This window comes from Anabas testudineus, chromosome 2 (assembly GCF_900324465.2).
Source record: "Anabas testudineus chromosome 2, fAnaTes1.2, whole genome shotgun sequence".
Taxonomy (NCBI): domain Eukaryota; kingdom Metazoa; phylum Chordata; class Actinopteri; order Anabantiformes; family Anabantidae; genus Anabas; species Anabas testudineus.
Window position 1 is genome coordinate 7,381,839 of NC_046611.1, and position 14,115 is coordinate 7,395,953.

The 14,115-nt window shown below is 39.1% G+C and overlaps 1 protein-coding gene across 1 annotated transcript in view; it reads right to left on the reverse strand.

Moving 5' to 3' along the window:
- The window catches only part of mgat5 (alpha-1,6-mannosylglycoprotein 6-beta-N-acetylglucosaminyltransferase), a 75,077-nt gene that overhangs the window by 7,643 nt on the left and 53,319 nt on the right, over positions 1–14,115 (reverse strand). The window contains exon 12 of the mRNA XM_026361624.1: positions 5,720–5,869. Within this exon, the coding sequence (XP_026217409.1) occupies positions 5,720–5,869 (150 nt within the window). The remainder of the gene's footprint in view (positions 1–5,719; positions 5,870–14,115) is intronic.

The window sequence follows — 14,115 nt, forward strand, 5'->3', positions numbered from 1 at the left end:
CTGTGTTTACTCTGCACAGAACGTGTTAAAAGAAATATAAGATAAAACCTTAGAGGACAAGTTCACACTTTTAAAAGTCTGTCAAACTGTACCGAGGTTATATAATTCATTTAAACATCCCTTCATGATCTGCTTCTTTTATAAGTAATGGGGGGGGCAACAGTGCCTAATATTATATTTTTTCTCTCTTTATGGCCACGATCATACAAAGAAATGATCAGAGAAAACAAATCTCATCCAGTCTACAAATAGACATGACCTAAACAATGAGAAACTCTCCCTTTGAAATGTTAATTAAAACAATTTAAATCAAAACTCATTGACAAATATGGGAAAATACTAATTCAAGGTGGAATGATGAAGCTGAAAGTTCAGGTCTTTCACCTGTTGTGTAAAATGTACTTTATCTACTGCACATTCTCAAACACAGTCAAAGTCCCAGCTGTACACTTTAAAGTAAATACTGTGCATGTGGAGAACTGGGGAAGGCTCTAAAACCTCACTTCCTGGTGACAGAGCAAATATTTGCGAGGCAGTGGAAGCACGTCGCAACCTGAAGCGGCTTGTCCACACGAGACAGTTATCAAGAAGCAGAGAGACAGCGAACGGCTGTCAAAGCTAATCTTTACACACAATTCAGCACTGTACCACGAATGTTCCATTACGTATGAACACCCTTAAATAATCATATCTATTCTGCTTCTTTACATTATGTAAAAAAGTAGCTTGGATGTTTCCTACAGTATTTAAATGTTCTCCCAACAGGTGGCAGCACAGCACACTTCTTTTTCTCTGTGTGTCTGTATGTGTGCATGCAAAAGCTTCTCAATGCTGAGTAACAGTCGACCACTATTTATAGGGAGTGGGGGGTGGGGGGGGGGGGGGGGTGAAGGAAGAAGACACAGAGAGAGCTTCTATGGTTGAGAGGAAAAGAGTCCACACACAGTGAAGCACTCAGAGGTAGAAATGAAAGGATGATTCCTGCATCTCTTCTGTAACCGGTACAGATTTAAAGAGAAGTCTTTTTACATGAAAGCTCCTTATTAGCATGCATTAAAGATGTTTTGTATATTCATGTTCGTGCACATAGCACAGCTGAACGATGCACATCAAGGACATTGTGTTTACAGGAACAAATGCTGGCGATCAGAGCAGTTTCAACGGCTTCTCAGAGGCCTCGGTAATAGCTTCAATTTGCTTGTTTTGTCTGACTACCAGTCTAAATGTCAAATATAACAAAGAAACAAACAAATGAGTGTTTGAGAAGCTGGAATTAGAAGATATTAAAAATAAATAAATAAATTTACAATCAAAATAGTTCGGTTTGATTAATTTTCCAGTCTATTCACCAACAGGACTTTTAAAAAACAGATTATGTTAAACAGTTTGTTTCCTTCACTAAATGTTACTGTGCCAACATGTTTAGCAGAAGCATCTGCTCCCACAGGGCACACGAAGCACAAATGAGCCAGTCTGCTAGGAGAAGGTAATTTCAGCCAGATAAGCAGCTTCACCTGCGTGTGTTAACAGAAAACAACTCCTCTTACAGCAAGTTCACAGAAACAAATGATATGTGGTGTAAAGTGTGCACCAGATCAAGGACAGATTGAGATTAAATAAGATCTCTGTTCACTGTGACACATCCAGTGATCATTAGTGATCACAAAGCTTTCACCTTTAATAAAGGCTAGAATAACTCTTCTACACATACGTGTACAACTTCACATGTACAAACAAGCCTTTGTGTTTTAGTGGAAAAGTAGTGAATTCATACACAGTAATGCAGATTCATTGATTTGAATCACAGGGGATTATTTCACTTTTGAATAACATCTAGAGACAAAGAATACAAATATTCTACCATCATACATCAGTAGTATTTCACCTCTCAGATACAGGAGAAGCTTATAAAAGCTTCTGCATTTATGGTTGTGTCAGCTGTCATTCCAAGGAAAGTAAAAGTGCAGAAACACTCACGTCACAATTATAAACCAATAGCCACAAGAACTGCACAGACAAATTCCACCTCCACAATTTAAGACAATTTATCAACACAAAAGCCCACAAAAAGCATGACAAAGCCTAAGGATCCCACAATTTACATTAGGTTCTTTAGTTTTAGTTGGCAGAGCACACAACCAAAGGAGATGACATGCAAAGAACACGCTGGGCTACCTGTACCTTTGACTCACATGTAAATTTTAAGTTCATGAGCTGACCAGAGCAAAGCTCGTCATGTAAATGATCAGTTAACACAGAAGAAGCCGCTGAAATGTGAGAGAAGAATCTTCTGGCTCTGCGTCAGTCTGTGTTGCCATTAGTTTAATGACCAGGAGAATTACTTTGATTGTTTGTTCCAACTCCTGCACCTGCTGTGGGATGTGTTTGTTTTTTCCTGTGTATCAGCCAAACTAGCAACAACAATGGTATTATAACTTAAACAGGACTTCTTTCTTGTCTTACTGACAGAAGAACAGAGGCAAACCAGAGGCAGACAGTGTGAGGCAAATAAACAAGTAGAGTAAGACACGTGAGATGCAGGAGAGACAAAGGTTTAAAAACAACAACAACAAAAAGAAACCTTTGACCTTTCATCCTGCAATACGAAGCTCTGCCACTTCAGCAGTTCGATTACTGGCGCTATTCTCCTGATGCATCACAGCACGTCAGAGATGATTTCAGGAAAATTTGGTTGTCACACGTCAACAGAAGCACAGTCGTCTTCACAGGAGTGCTTCCACACTATTTTTACAGTACACTATGTCGATAGTTAAACCCCATGAGGTCAATTAGCTCAGGCTGTTTGCAGGTAACAATAAATTTGTTGTTTAAGGAGCATAAAGAAAACTGTGCCAACAACACCTCCTGTGTTTTTTTTTGGTTTTTTTTGTAAGCTCTTAAACAACAATACGGCTAAAATATTTGGGGTTTGTGGGATTTAATTGGCTGTTCCCCTGTGGGATTCACAGCAGAACCACATGTAATGAGAACTATATCCCAACTCTGGTGTTATCTGCCAGAAAGTGTTAATGTAGCACTGAATTCAGCAAATCATTCAGTTCTGTCTAGCACCAATTTCTGAGCGTTATTTGCTTTAAGTCTTTTCAACACTTTAATGATCTCTCCACTGCAGAATACACCTTTGATTTGACGTTTCAATGCCAATTACATCACCGGGTCCATGATTTTATGTGCTCAGAACAGAGCTGCATTTGCCAACTGAGAAGCACTTTATGGCTTTTTTTCAGTACAAAAGGGGTTTAAATCTCAATCCATCTTTTTTCAATAACTGTCTGAATCCCGTGGCTCATCTGCACGTTCGATATCTGCCCCAGCTCGCGTCTGATGTCTTTTTTCTCTCTGTCTGCCTCTGCTCCCTCGTCCCTCCCTGGTGCCACGGGAAAGCATCTGGTTTCAGAGGTTCAAGAAATCGAAGCTCTCCTCTACCTTCATCTTGAGAAGGTGTAGGACTGGAGCCAAGAGACAGTCTCCGTTTTTCAATGCCAGCCCTAATGGTGGTTTTCACCTTCAGCAGTTTTTCACTGCATTGTGAGCATAAAAGAAAAGTAGGTCAGTTGACTGTCTGCTAAACCTCTCCCGCTAGTATTGACTGTCCAATCATACAGTAGCTTAGCAATCATAAATGGTCACGGGAAGCTTCACAAGCTGTGGATTTCTCCTCATGTGTTTTAGTACTATATATATATATATATATATATATATATATATATATATATATATATATATATATATATATATATATATATATATATATATATATATATATATATATATATATATATATTTTATTTTTATATTTTACAAAAATGTTTTTCTAAGTGTAAATGAGTAAACGCTTCAAATGTTACCTTGCCCCGCTAAGCTAAACAGCTATTACCCCAGGAGCCACAAAGCATTTAATGATGAACTACATTAGTTTTGTAGGGATGAAGGTTAGATTAAAAAACACAAACACCCAGCACAACCAGAACATCAACTGTGTAGATTATTGCAATGCTAATGGCAGCAGCTCTGTTTAAGTCTTTGCTGAATTTGTGTAATCTCAGACCGGGATTGTTAAATCCCTTTTCTTGTCCAACAAGTCAAAAAAATGGTTTGAAAAATAGCAACTATGTAAAGCAACAGTGTCAAAGTATGGTTATCATGCAGCAATAGAAATACCATGACATGTAGCTTTAGCATCATATTATGTATGTAGAACATTTTTAAAAATTTGTTTTTATATTATTTACACGTGGTGTTTTTCAACTATCTGACTTGGATAGAAACGTATATACAGTATAAAGTATGTATAAAAAGACTTCAAAACACTTCATTTTTGTCACTGTATAAGTCACTTCAGAACATTTGCTTTTGTTTTTGGTCTATGGGTTTTTGCATGTAACAGAGACGACCTTATACCCATCATGTCACAGATTTGCGCAGTGCCACAAATCAAAGCATACTGGCATCAAACAGCGGAACACGCTCCATGAACACGTAACGTGTTTGGATGTTGACACGTGTTCACACGTCACCACCACTGGAGAGCTCGCTCCACACAGCACAGTCCAGTCTTACTGCAGTCTCTGTGTCGTTGCCTTTGTCAGTGAGAGTGGATTGAGTAGTGAGAGAAAGGGACAAGTCATGACGTGAATGGAGAAGTGCTTCTGTGTTTGGCTGGACTGAGGAAAGACTCAGAAACTACAGACACTTTGCTCAAGGCTCTTTCTAAAGAGAGCCTCTGTTCACATAAAGACAGCCTACTTTCAGCCAACATCTCTTCAGAATATAATTTTTACTTTTCCTTTTTGATGCATATTTGTACAGTAACATGCTTAAAAACTGCAGCTGAAAACCAGCAGTCTCTGTTTGGACAAAGCTCATCAGACTCTTTTTTAAATAAGTAAAAGTGAATGCCTTTTTAGGTAACCCCATTTTCCTTGTTATCTAAAATTAGAAAATTTTTAAGTTTATTTTAGGAAGCTGTTCAGACAGTGGTGAGACCAGCTCTGCTCTATGGGTTAGAGACGGTAGCAGTGAGACAGAGACAAGAGGCTGAGATGGAGGTAGCAGAGATGAAGATGTTGAGGTTCTCCTTAGGAGTGACCAGGTTAGACAGAATAAGGAACGAGTACATCAGAGGGACGGCTCACGTTGCCTGTGTTAGCGACAAAGTCAGAGAGGCCAGACTGAGATGGTTTGGACATGTTCAGAGGAGGGATAGTGAGTATATTGGTAGAAGGATGTTGGAGATGGAGCTGCCAGGCAGGAGGGCAAGAGGACGACCAAAGAGGAGATATATGGATGTCTTAACAGAGGACATGAGGTTGGCTAGTGTTAGGGTAGAAGATGCCCATGATAGAGTTAGGTGGAGAAGGATGATTCGCTGTGGCGACCCCTGATGGGAAAAGCCGAAAGAGAATAAGAAGATTTTAGGAAGCTGTTCACCTCATTCAAACCTTATTCACCTGACAACTACTGCTACAGAGCAGGTTTCACAGCCTCAGCCTGTAAAACAGGCCAGAGTTTGTGAAAAACATGCATGTTCTGTATTCTGCAGGTCAGCTGGGGCACAACGTGTTAGCCATTTAAAATTTTCAAAGGGAGAAGTGTGGGAGTTTTGTTCAAGGCTTTTACAGTTTAATCTAATAAACACCATACTCCCACACTGATATTTCCCTGCAGGGTCATTGTCTTCACAGCAAGGCGGACTCACCTTGGTTTCTCGGAGGAGAAACTGCAGGTCTCGGCCGCTCAGGATGCCGTGGTTCTTGACGTAGCTTGGGAGGTGCACAGTGCTGGTCCCGTGCACTGTGCCGTGGACCTCCATGTAGCTGTGGATAATGTCAAGGTACTTCTTCTTGTCCTGTAACAACAGAGTAGAGAAAAAGAATCAGGAGAGTTTACAAACCAAAATCCACCTGGAAATAAGCCTAATCCTAATCTCAGACAGGAAACATTTCTTTAAAAAAAATAAAACCTCCTATGGACACAAATTGATTTTAATTCACTGAAAAACATTTAGGTTATTTGGGGTTTAGCTGGTGCACTCTGGGTAAAAAACATCCTGGAATGAAACATTTTGAATAAGATTTTTTTGATGAGTGGATCACTATCATTACTTTGGAATATGGCCCGAGGAACTTTTGTTCAAGCTACCTGACAGACCATCTGGCCACAAAGACAGGCAGACCTTAAAATAGCCCTGCATGACGAGCACCGGTGCACACAATAGCCTGCTACTGTTATGAAAGTCAACCTGATCTGTGATGTCCTTGTTCAAAAGAGAACAAAGCATCCAAAGAATGATGAGCCGTCTTCTCCAGCCAACTTTTGTTACACAGAAATACATCTTTCTGATTTTGAGGTTAGGAAGTTTAATTTTCAGCCCAAATATCAAGACATATCTGCCTATGCTGCATCAATATTAACAAATGTTTTGATAACAACTTTTTTTTAGCTGTACCATTACATTATTAGAAGTATAACCATCCACCTTAATTTAGACTTGTTTGAACAGAGATCTAATATGATCTAATATCCCAACGCTGTGCATTCATCTTCAAGGACACAGTTCACGTTACCAGAAAGTCCTGCAATGATTGCACGCTGCCTTTGTATTGTTTCATGGCTTTGTCGACCATTAATTCAGGCCAACAGTTCAGCGTTTACTGCAGCAGCATTGCTAATTAGATAAAAGAAGTTGTGAAATCTTAGAAGTGACTTTATTCTGATCATCATTTTTAGCAGCCTCTAGCAGTTTTCAAACATGCCCTGAACTTATGTAGACATTAACTGCAGGGAGCTGTAAGTTGTTTGTCTAATGTTAAACTTCACTCTGTCGCCAAAATGTCCAATTGAGCCTATGTGTTATATACAGAACTGTCCACATAATCCACCAGGTTGTGAAAATACTGGCCACGTGCCACTGCCTGCCTGAATAAAATGGAGTATTTTCATAAAGTAACGCATCTCACATATCTCACAAACTCGAAACAATTCCCAGAGAATCAGGTCCCGATCATATGATAAAAGCCCTGTAAGAGGTTATTTCTGAAACTAAATCATGTTAATCAGTCTGGATGGAAACATGGCTTCTATAATGAGAGGTTTTTGATAGTCCCTCGTACTGAGATCGTCACAGCAGCAGGTCTTTCATTTTCAAAAACGAGGATATGACTGCTTTAGAACACAGCCAAATATGCACACAAAATATTCCCCAGTGTCTCCCGCTAATGTTCAGAATCTGTCTTTATCACTTTGTCCTGTCCCTGCGAAAGACTGCGTCATGGTGGAGGACTGTACAGTAAAGACTCTTAAAGCTGAGCCTTTCAGGGAGGTCGTACAGATGACAGCTGGCCATTTTTTCCATAATGACTGGATGCCACAGAGACACATTCAGCAGAGTGTGCGCACAGTCATACACACTAAAATGCTATTGATTACCATTAGTTTCAACGCTCACAGGGCAACAAGGCCTAGTTATTGTTAAAAGCTACTTGTTTCAAATTTACTCACAACTCCCACAGACACCGACCTGCCTCTGAAACTGTTCTGCCTCTAGGACATTTGTGTCAAACTCAAGGCCCACGGCCACAGCCGGCCCAGTGTACAATTATATCCGTCCCGCAAAATCATTTTATATATGTTTTTTTTTTTTAATGGCCTGGCGATATGAAGCGCCAATAACACACACACACACACACTAAATCCTACAATGCAGCGCAGCAGCTGCCTTACTGAACGATGGGCTATCTGCAATCATTCCTGTGTTATCTCCATCTGATCAATCAAGCGTCTGTTGATGTATACAACCCTAATTTCAAGTCAATGCTAGCCCCTAAGAATGACCAAGAGGAATGTTAATCTTGAAAACAGAGCCTTTAAAACCAGTGGGAGGTTGAGTATGTGATTATTGACTAGTCAACATGTGTGTTTTATTTGTGGAGCAAATGTGGCTGTAATTAAGGAAATGGAATTGAAAAAATTTTATGTTTTGATTTGTTATTATTTTAACTTTTACCTAAAAGCACAAGTTTGTATTTTTTATTTTCAGATTATTATTTTAACAGGAGATATTTTAATTATAAGTTATTTTAAGCTCAAATTCAAATTTATGTTCAAAAAACATTTAGTTATAGTCAGGTTAATAAATGTTTATCCTGTTCCGCCCTCAACGTAAGTGTGCTTTGAGTTTTGGCCCCCTGTGCGATTGAGTTTGACACTCGTAGTCTAGGACATTCCTCTGCTCTCCCTCTCTCTCTCTTCCTCCCTCCCTCCCTTTCCCTCCTTAAATTTCAGGTAGCCGCTTGTCAGCATCTCTGGAGGCCCAGCTATCAGATGCCTCCAGCCAGCCTGCTGTAACTAAAGCAGCAGTGTGCGTGTGTGTGTGTGTGTTAGATGAATTCCTAATTAGAAGGTGAAATCACTACCCTGTAATCTTTTCGCTCAGGAGAGCTGAGCGAGGATTTCTATGTGTCAGGTGGGGTTTATAGATGAAGGTTACCGGTAGGTATCGAAAGAGGACACCTACACACACGCAGAGGAAAAGAGATGTCATTAATACTGTGTTCAGGCTGCTTTTTACCATTTAATTGTGGGGCAAAAAAGCAGTAATTCCAATGCAGTCTGGCCATCCACACCTAGCAGTAATTTAAGGCAAATCACAGATGAACAATGCATGAAACATATTATAATTCAGTGAATATTTAGGGGTAATTGTGGTGAAATCAGATGGAGTATAATTTGTGACATAGTTACATCTACCTGCAGATGAAAAAGTACGACTAAAGGAAGACATAAAGTTACAGGACATAAGACAGCAGGATGTGTGTGATGTGTGTTTACAGTCACCACTCGAGTGTGTGTGTGTGATTGTATGTGCCCAGAAGAGAAACATACAGTGGATTGCTATGAGCCCTCAAGGCATTCATCACAGAAGTCCCATGTCAGAAGTTTTCTGGAAGCATGGCTGGATTCTCCCTCACTCACAAACACACTTATGTTGGAATGAAGGGAGTGTTTTTAAAAAGTTGGAAACAGGTGTGTGTTTGTGCGTGTATATATCTCAACATCTAGGAGAATCATAGTTAGACATTTTTTGGATTTATGGTGGATTTCCCTTCTTGTAATTTTATCATGTCAGCTTTAATTCATAACTCATGTCTCAGCTGTCATCACACTATAAAGTAGTAAGAAGTTACGACTTTGTAACACTAACAGCACATAAAGATTGATAACGCCATAAGACCGGTTTTCCCCTGCTTGTCCTCGAACTGCCTGTGTCAGTTTTAGCAAGCAGAGAGTGTGTATTTATGTATACTGTGTGGATGTATACATCTCCAAGAACACGCAATATGCAATCTGAAATGAGGAAGGATATCAATTGCAGCAGCCTTGTACAGAAGCACATGCTTGGGGAGTTATAAAATAACTGCTTTAGTTGGAGAGGTTGATTGAAGCAGGAGAGGAGGAGGAGGAGGTGAGTTTTATGACCTTGTAAATCAGAGGGAATTTGTAAACCCTGGCACGGAGAGGAAACAGAGGAGGCGGCGGCTGCTGCTGCTTTCTGTTGGCAGAGGGGAGGGTTGAGAGATCAGTGTCCGGGGAAGAAAGCCTACAGGTTGAGAAACACTACATCTGAGACTCCCAGTCAGGCCGTAGGGGCAAAAACGGTTGAGATAAACAGCTAACTTGCTACTGAAACCACCAGCTAGCACTCAGCAGTTTATAACAAATAGAAATTAGTAAAGTTAGAGCACTTTCCAACAAATAACTAGTAATTAACTAATAGTTTACAGTCTTTCAGTTTTTACATTTCAATTGCCACTTAATATTTCCTACACTGCCTCCTTATCTACTGTGTAAATATTGGCTTAGCTACTGTAGGATTGTAACCATAACAGAGAGGTGTTTCTACAAGCTCAATCTGTTGTTCTGAATTCTAGTTGGGGATTATACAAAGTGATGACAAACTTTAAATACACTAATGTAGCAATCCACCTCTGATCTTTGTTATTTCCATTTTTTATTAAGTTGGATTTATTCATTTAATTTTCTCGTGGGCAACTATGTAGTGCAATTAGGTGAAGCATTTAATCCAATAAGATGAAAAAGTAAAAGTTCTCTTATCAGATACTTTCACAGAAATCAACAAGCTTGATGTGAGTGAGGAGCACAGTTTAACCTTTTTATATTAAACGTCTCTATATATGTCCACACAGGAGAACAGCTCCAGGTGTGGATGTGTTTTAATAATTCAGTACTTTATCTCCTGTGTATCACAGTGATGTCAAAACAGGCAGGTTGAAACTAATGTTGGTTCATAGTTTCAAACTAAATAATCTCCCTCCACTTAAGTGTTTGAGTATTTCTTCATTGTGTTTACTGTTTATGCTTTTTGTTTATTATAACTTTTATTGAATTGCGAGTATGTACGTTGCTTCGTTCTGACACCGATTTTGTGTCCAGGCCTGGAATTAAAAGCTTAATGTGCAATACATGAGTGTACTGCAGTAACCTCAAGAGGTGAGAGGAGCTGCTGCCTCATCAGAATGCAAACAGGTGCACTTGGTTTGACTTACTCGCCCCTCAAACTGTCTTCAACATCAAACACACCACAGATCGTCTTCCCATTTGAAATAATTTCCAACTGACTCTGGGGCCTCAAGACGGGAAGCTTTTTCAGTCAGGACAAAAATTCACTTCACACATTCTTCAATGATGGAGGAAAAAATCATTTTCCCACATAATCCACACTCTGTCTTGCATGCTGAGCCCACCACACATACACATACACCACCCCCCCCCTCTGCAATGATGTCATAACGTGGAGTCAGACAGAGGTAACTGTAGTAGTTCATTGTATGCGGGGACATTTGCACGTTTCTGTCTTTCTAGTACTGTCAAACCCTCTTTGACAGTGAGGATGTCTTTACTTAATGACTAAATTATCTAAATCTACTAAACAAAATATTTATACAAATGATAGATGCTCTGAAATGATATAGTATAATGTAATGGCCATAATTTAAAATAACACTAATACTGCAGGTACTTTGTATTTGAACTAACTATATAGTTGTAAATTGAATATTACTGCAGCATTTATCAGTGAGATATTGACAGATGGACAATTATGTGCTTTTTTTTTTTCTTCCACTCTACATTACTGAAAGGCATTTTTTTAGTGATACTTTTAGTTTCTGCATCTCCTTCTACAGTTTTAATGTTTGTCAATTAGCACATTATGCTTTGTACACGAGTACTAGGACATGAGGTACTTAGATTTACATTACTTACATGTAGAGTTAATGAGTAATTGTTCTGGGTTATAAAATGCATTAGTGAATGGAGCTCCATTCAGTCCCACTGTATTGACAATAGGAGGTGGATTAAAGGCCAATGCTAATGTGCTTTTAGTGCAATTAGCCTTATTTATATAATAAATCCAAACTGTTACTGTTTTTGCACAACTCAGCTCCAGTAAAGGACTTCATACGTGGTGGACAGTACAGACAAATAATACCTGGACCAAAAAATTAATTTATGGCCGTTAGCTGAGCTGTAAACAGCATAAGTATAAAACCCAACTGACACTATGACAGTTGAAGTATTCCCAGGGGAACATAAGCGGTAAAACTGTATCCAGAAATACTTGGAAAGCACTCAGGCAATGTTCTTTACTTCAATGCCGTGCCATGCCCTATTTGTCATAACAATCTATAATCTGTTAGAGGTTGGTGGCCAGCTACAGTAAAGCACCTTTTTGAGTGTTGGAGAAGATGCTGTATGGCTGCTGCCAAGCTGATCCCTGTATGTGAACTAAGTATAAGTAAGAACAAAATGAAACAAACACACAGTGCTATTCCTCCCTGTCCTGCAGCAATGGAAACACCCATAGCATCACATGCTTCACTGGGTGCAATTAAAAACTCCAGAGGGAACCATAACACAAGTTCCATACATTTATATATCGTTCATATGGAGTGAACAAAACAGGTGCCATCAGGAGGCTGCACATTATTTCAAGTCTCATTATATTTGCTGTTGAGCGAGACAGGCCATTTTAGTTTTATTTATCGCTTATTGTGACTGTACTGTGGATATCGTAATTTATTTCTGTTAATTATTAATTTCAGCTGCATCTTCTTTTTTTATTGATCTGGAGAAGTAAATTGTATGTGTAGAAAATGATCTGATCTTCTCCGTCTTCTCCTTTTGTTTGAAAAAAGGAGAATCACTACTGACTTCTGGTCAGTATGGCTGAATGGTACTTTTCCGTTTTCATTCCGTTTATCACGTATTAACTGAACTCATAGTTCAGGTCACACTTCAAACACTTCAAAGCCTCAGGGCTGAGATCTTCACCACTGAACATCAAAAAAAAAAAAAAAAAGCATGCACAGTTACAAAGTAAAACAATAAAAACAACCACTTCTGGAAATGTCTTGGGCATGATTCAATAAAACATCTGTGACACGAGGAGTCAATTTAATAGCCACAATAACATTTTTCGCTCAGGCCCAGCGCCTTCCTCAAACGTCAGAGTCAGGTTTCTCCACTGGCACTCACACCAGTTTAATGGCACAAGGGACGGCTTCATCAGATCAGACAAACATAGTAAAAGTAAAAGATGTTTTAATGTCACACTGTTCCCTGCAACACTATGGGATGTTTGTCCTTCCTGCACTGCATATGCCTGCTGTGTGTGTGTGTGTTTGTGTGTCACTCAGCTCTGTGTGATTTGTCTTTCTTCACTATGTCCTTTGATCTGCTGCCAAGGGCCTGCAGTTCTCTCTCTCTGTACATCCTACTCATTCTCACCTTTCTCCATGTTCCTTTCTGCCTTTTCAAATGCTTTCTTGAACTGAACGTTGAAGAACAGCCTGACTTTATAAACATGTCATATACTGATGAGTTGAGTGAAGGGAAAAGTCTAACGTCTTATTGGTTTCTTTTAAAGAATTTAAACCAGAAGACTCACATAAAAACATGTTGACAGATCAACAATATGACACGATTCAAATATTTGACTTCGTTTGACATGTATTCTAGGACCCACTAACCATGAGTTGATGGTAAAATGTGCTGTTTTGTGTGTATGTATGGCAGGAAAGAGAAAAGACGGGCAGTCTGCCTTTCTAATCCTCAAACTGGGTTGCTATGGAAACGGCACCCTCAGAGGTGGTCTGGCCATTTTACTTCAGGTCTCATCACCAGCACTCTGACAACAAAATAATTACTTTCCATTCTGTTTCTTTCATCCCCAGGCCTGCTTGTTCCTTCACGTCTAACATTGTAGAGGTTACAGGAAGTCCCCCAAGCAAAATGAGGGATAATTCAATTGCACTACAAATGATCCCCGTTTGACTCTCACCACTATTTTCACGGAAAGATTGTGTACAGCATACAGTAAATCTAAATTCTGCATGAAGTTATCTGTATTAGGACCGCCAGCTCTTAAAATCAGTACACTGCCCACTCACAAATCAGAGCATATGCAGGAATATGGCTTCAATTGTTTTGTTTTTTTTATTCGCCTTTTTTTTTTTTACACTACTGCTTTACCAACATGGTCTCTCTCATTATACGAGAGCCTGAATCAGTCAGAGTCTATATACTTTTAATCAGCTAACAGTAATTCAGCTAATTGCAACATTTCAGCCAGATCAGGCAATAAATTGAGAGTAAAGTCCAAATGAAAGTCAGATTTAAACCACATGTCCTCTGCTTGCAATAAGCACCTTTTTGGAAAATCCCTCTATTTTCTTCAAGTATGTGATAGTTTTTTTTTTCCTTTTATCTCATATCATTTTTATTACACAGGGCTTGAGAGAGGCCATGTTCAGGATATTTGAAAATACTCAAATTTAACTTAAAATTGATTTGGTCTGCAAAATGTAATAAAATAAGCCTCATATTTTCTGACTTCATTTCAGAAATGAAAAGCCAATGAACAGAAGCTACAGGGATAGGCTAGATAGGATAGACCAGCTTAAGACTACGGTTCCTGTTACTGCAAAGTCCATGTAAACCCCAATACCTATATGTACCTATATACCATGCTGATAATTTATAGTATTTTAGTTTTTGTATAAAACCTCATAAACT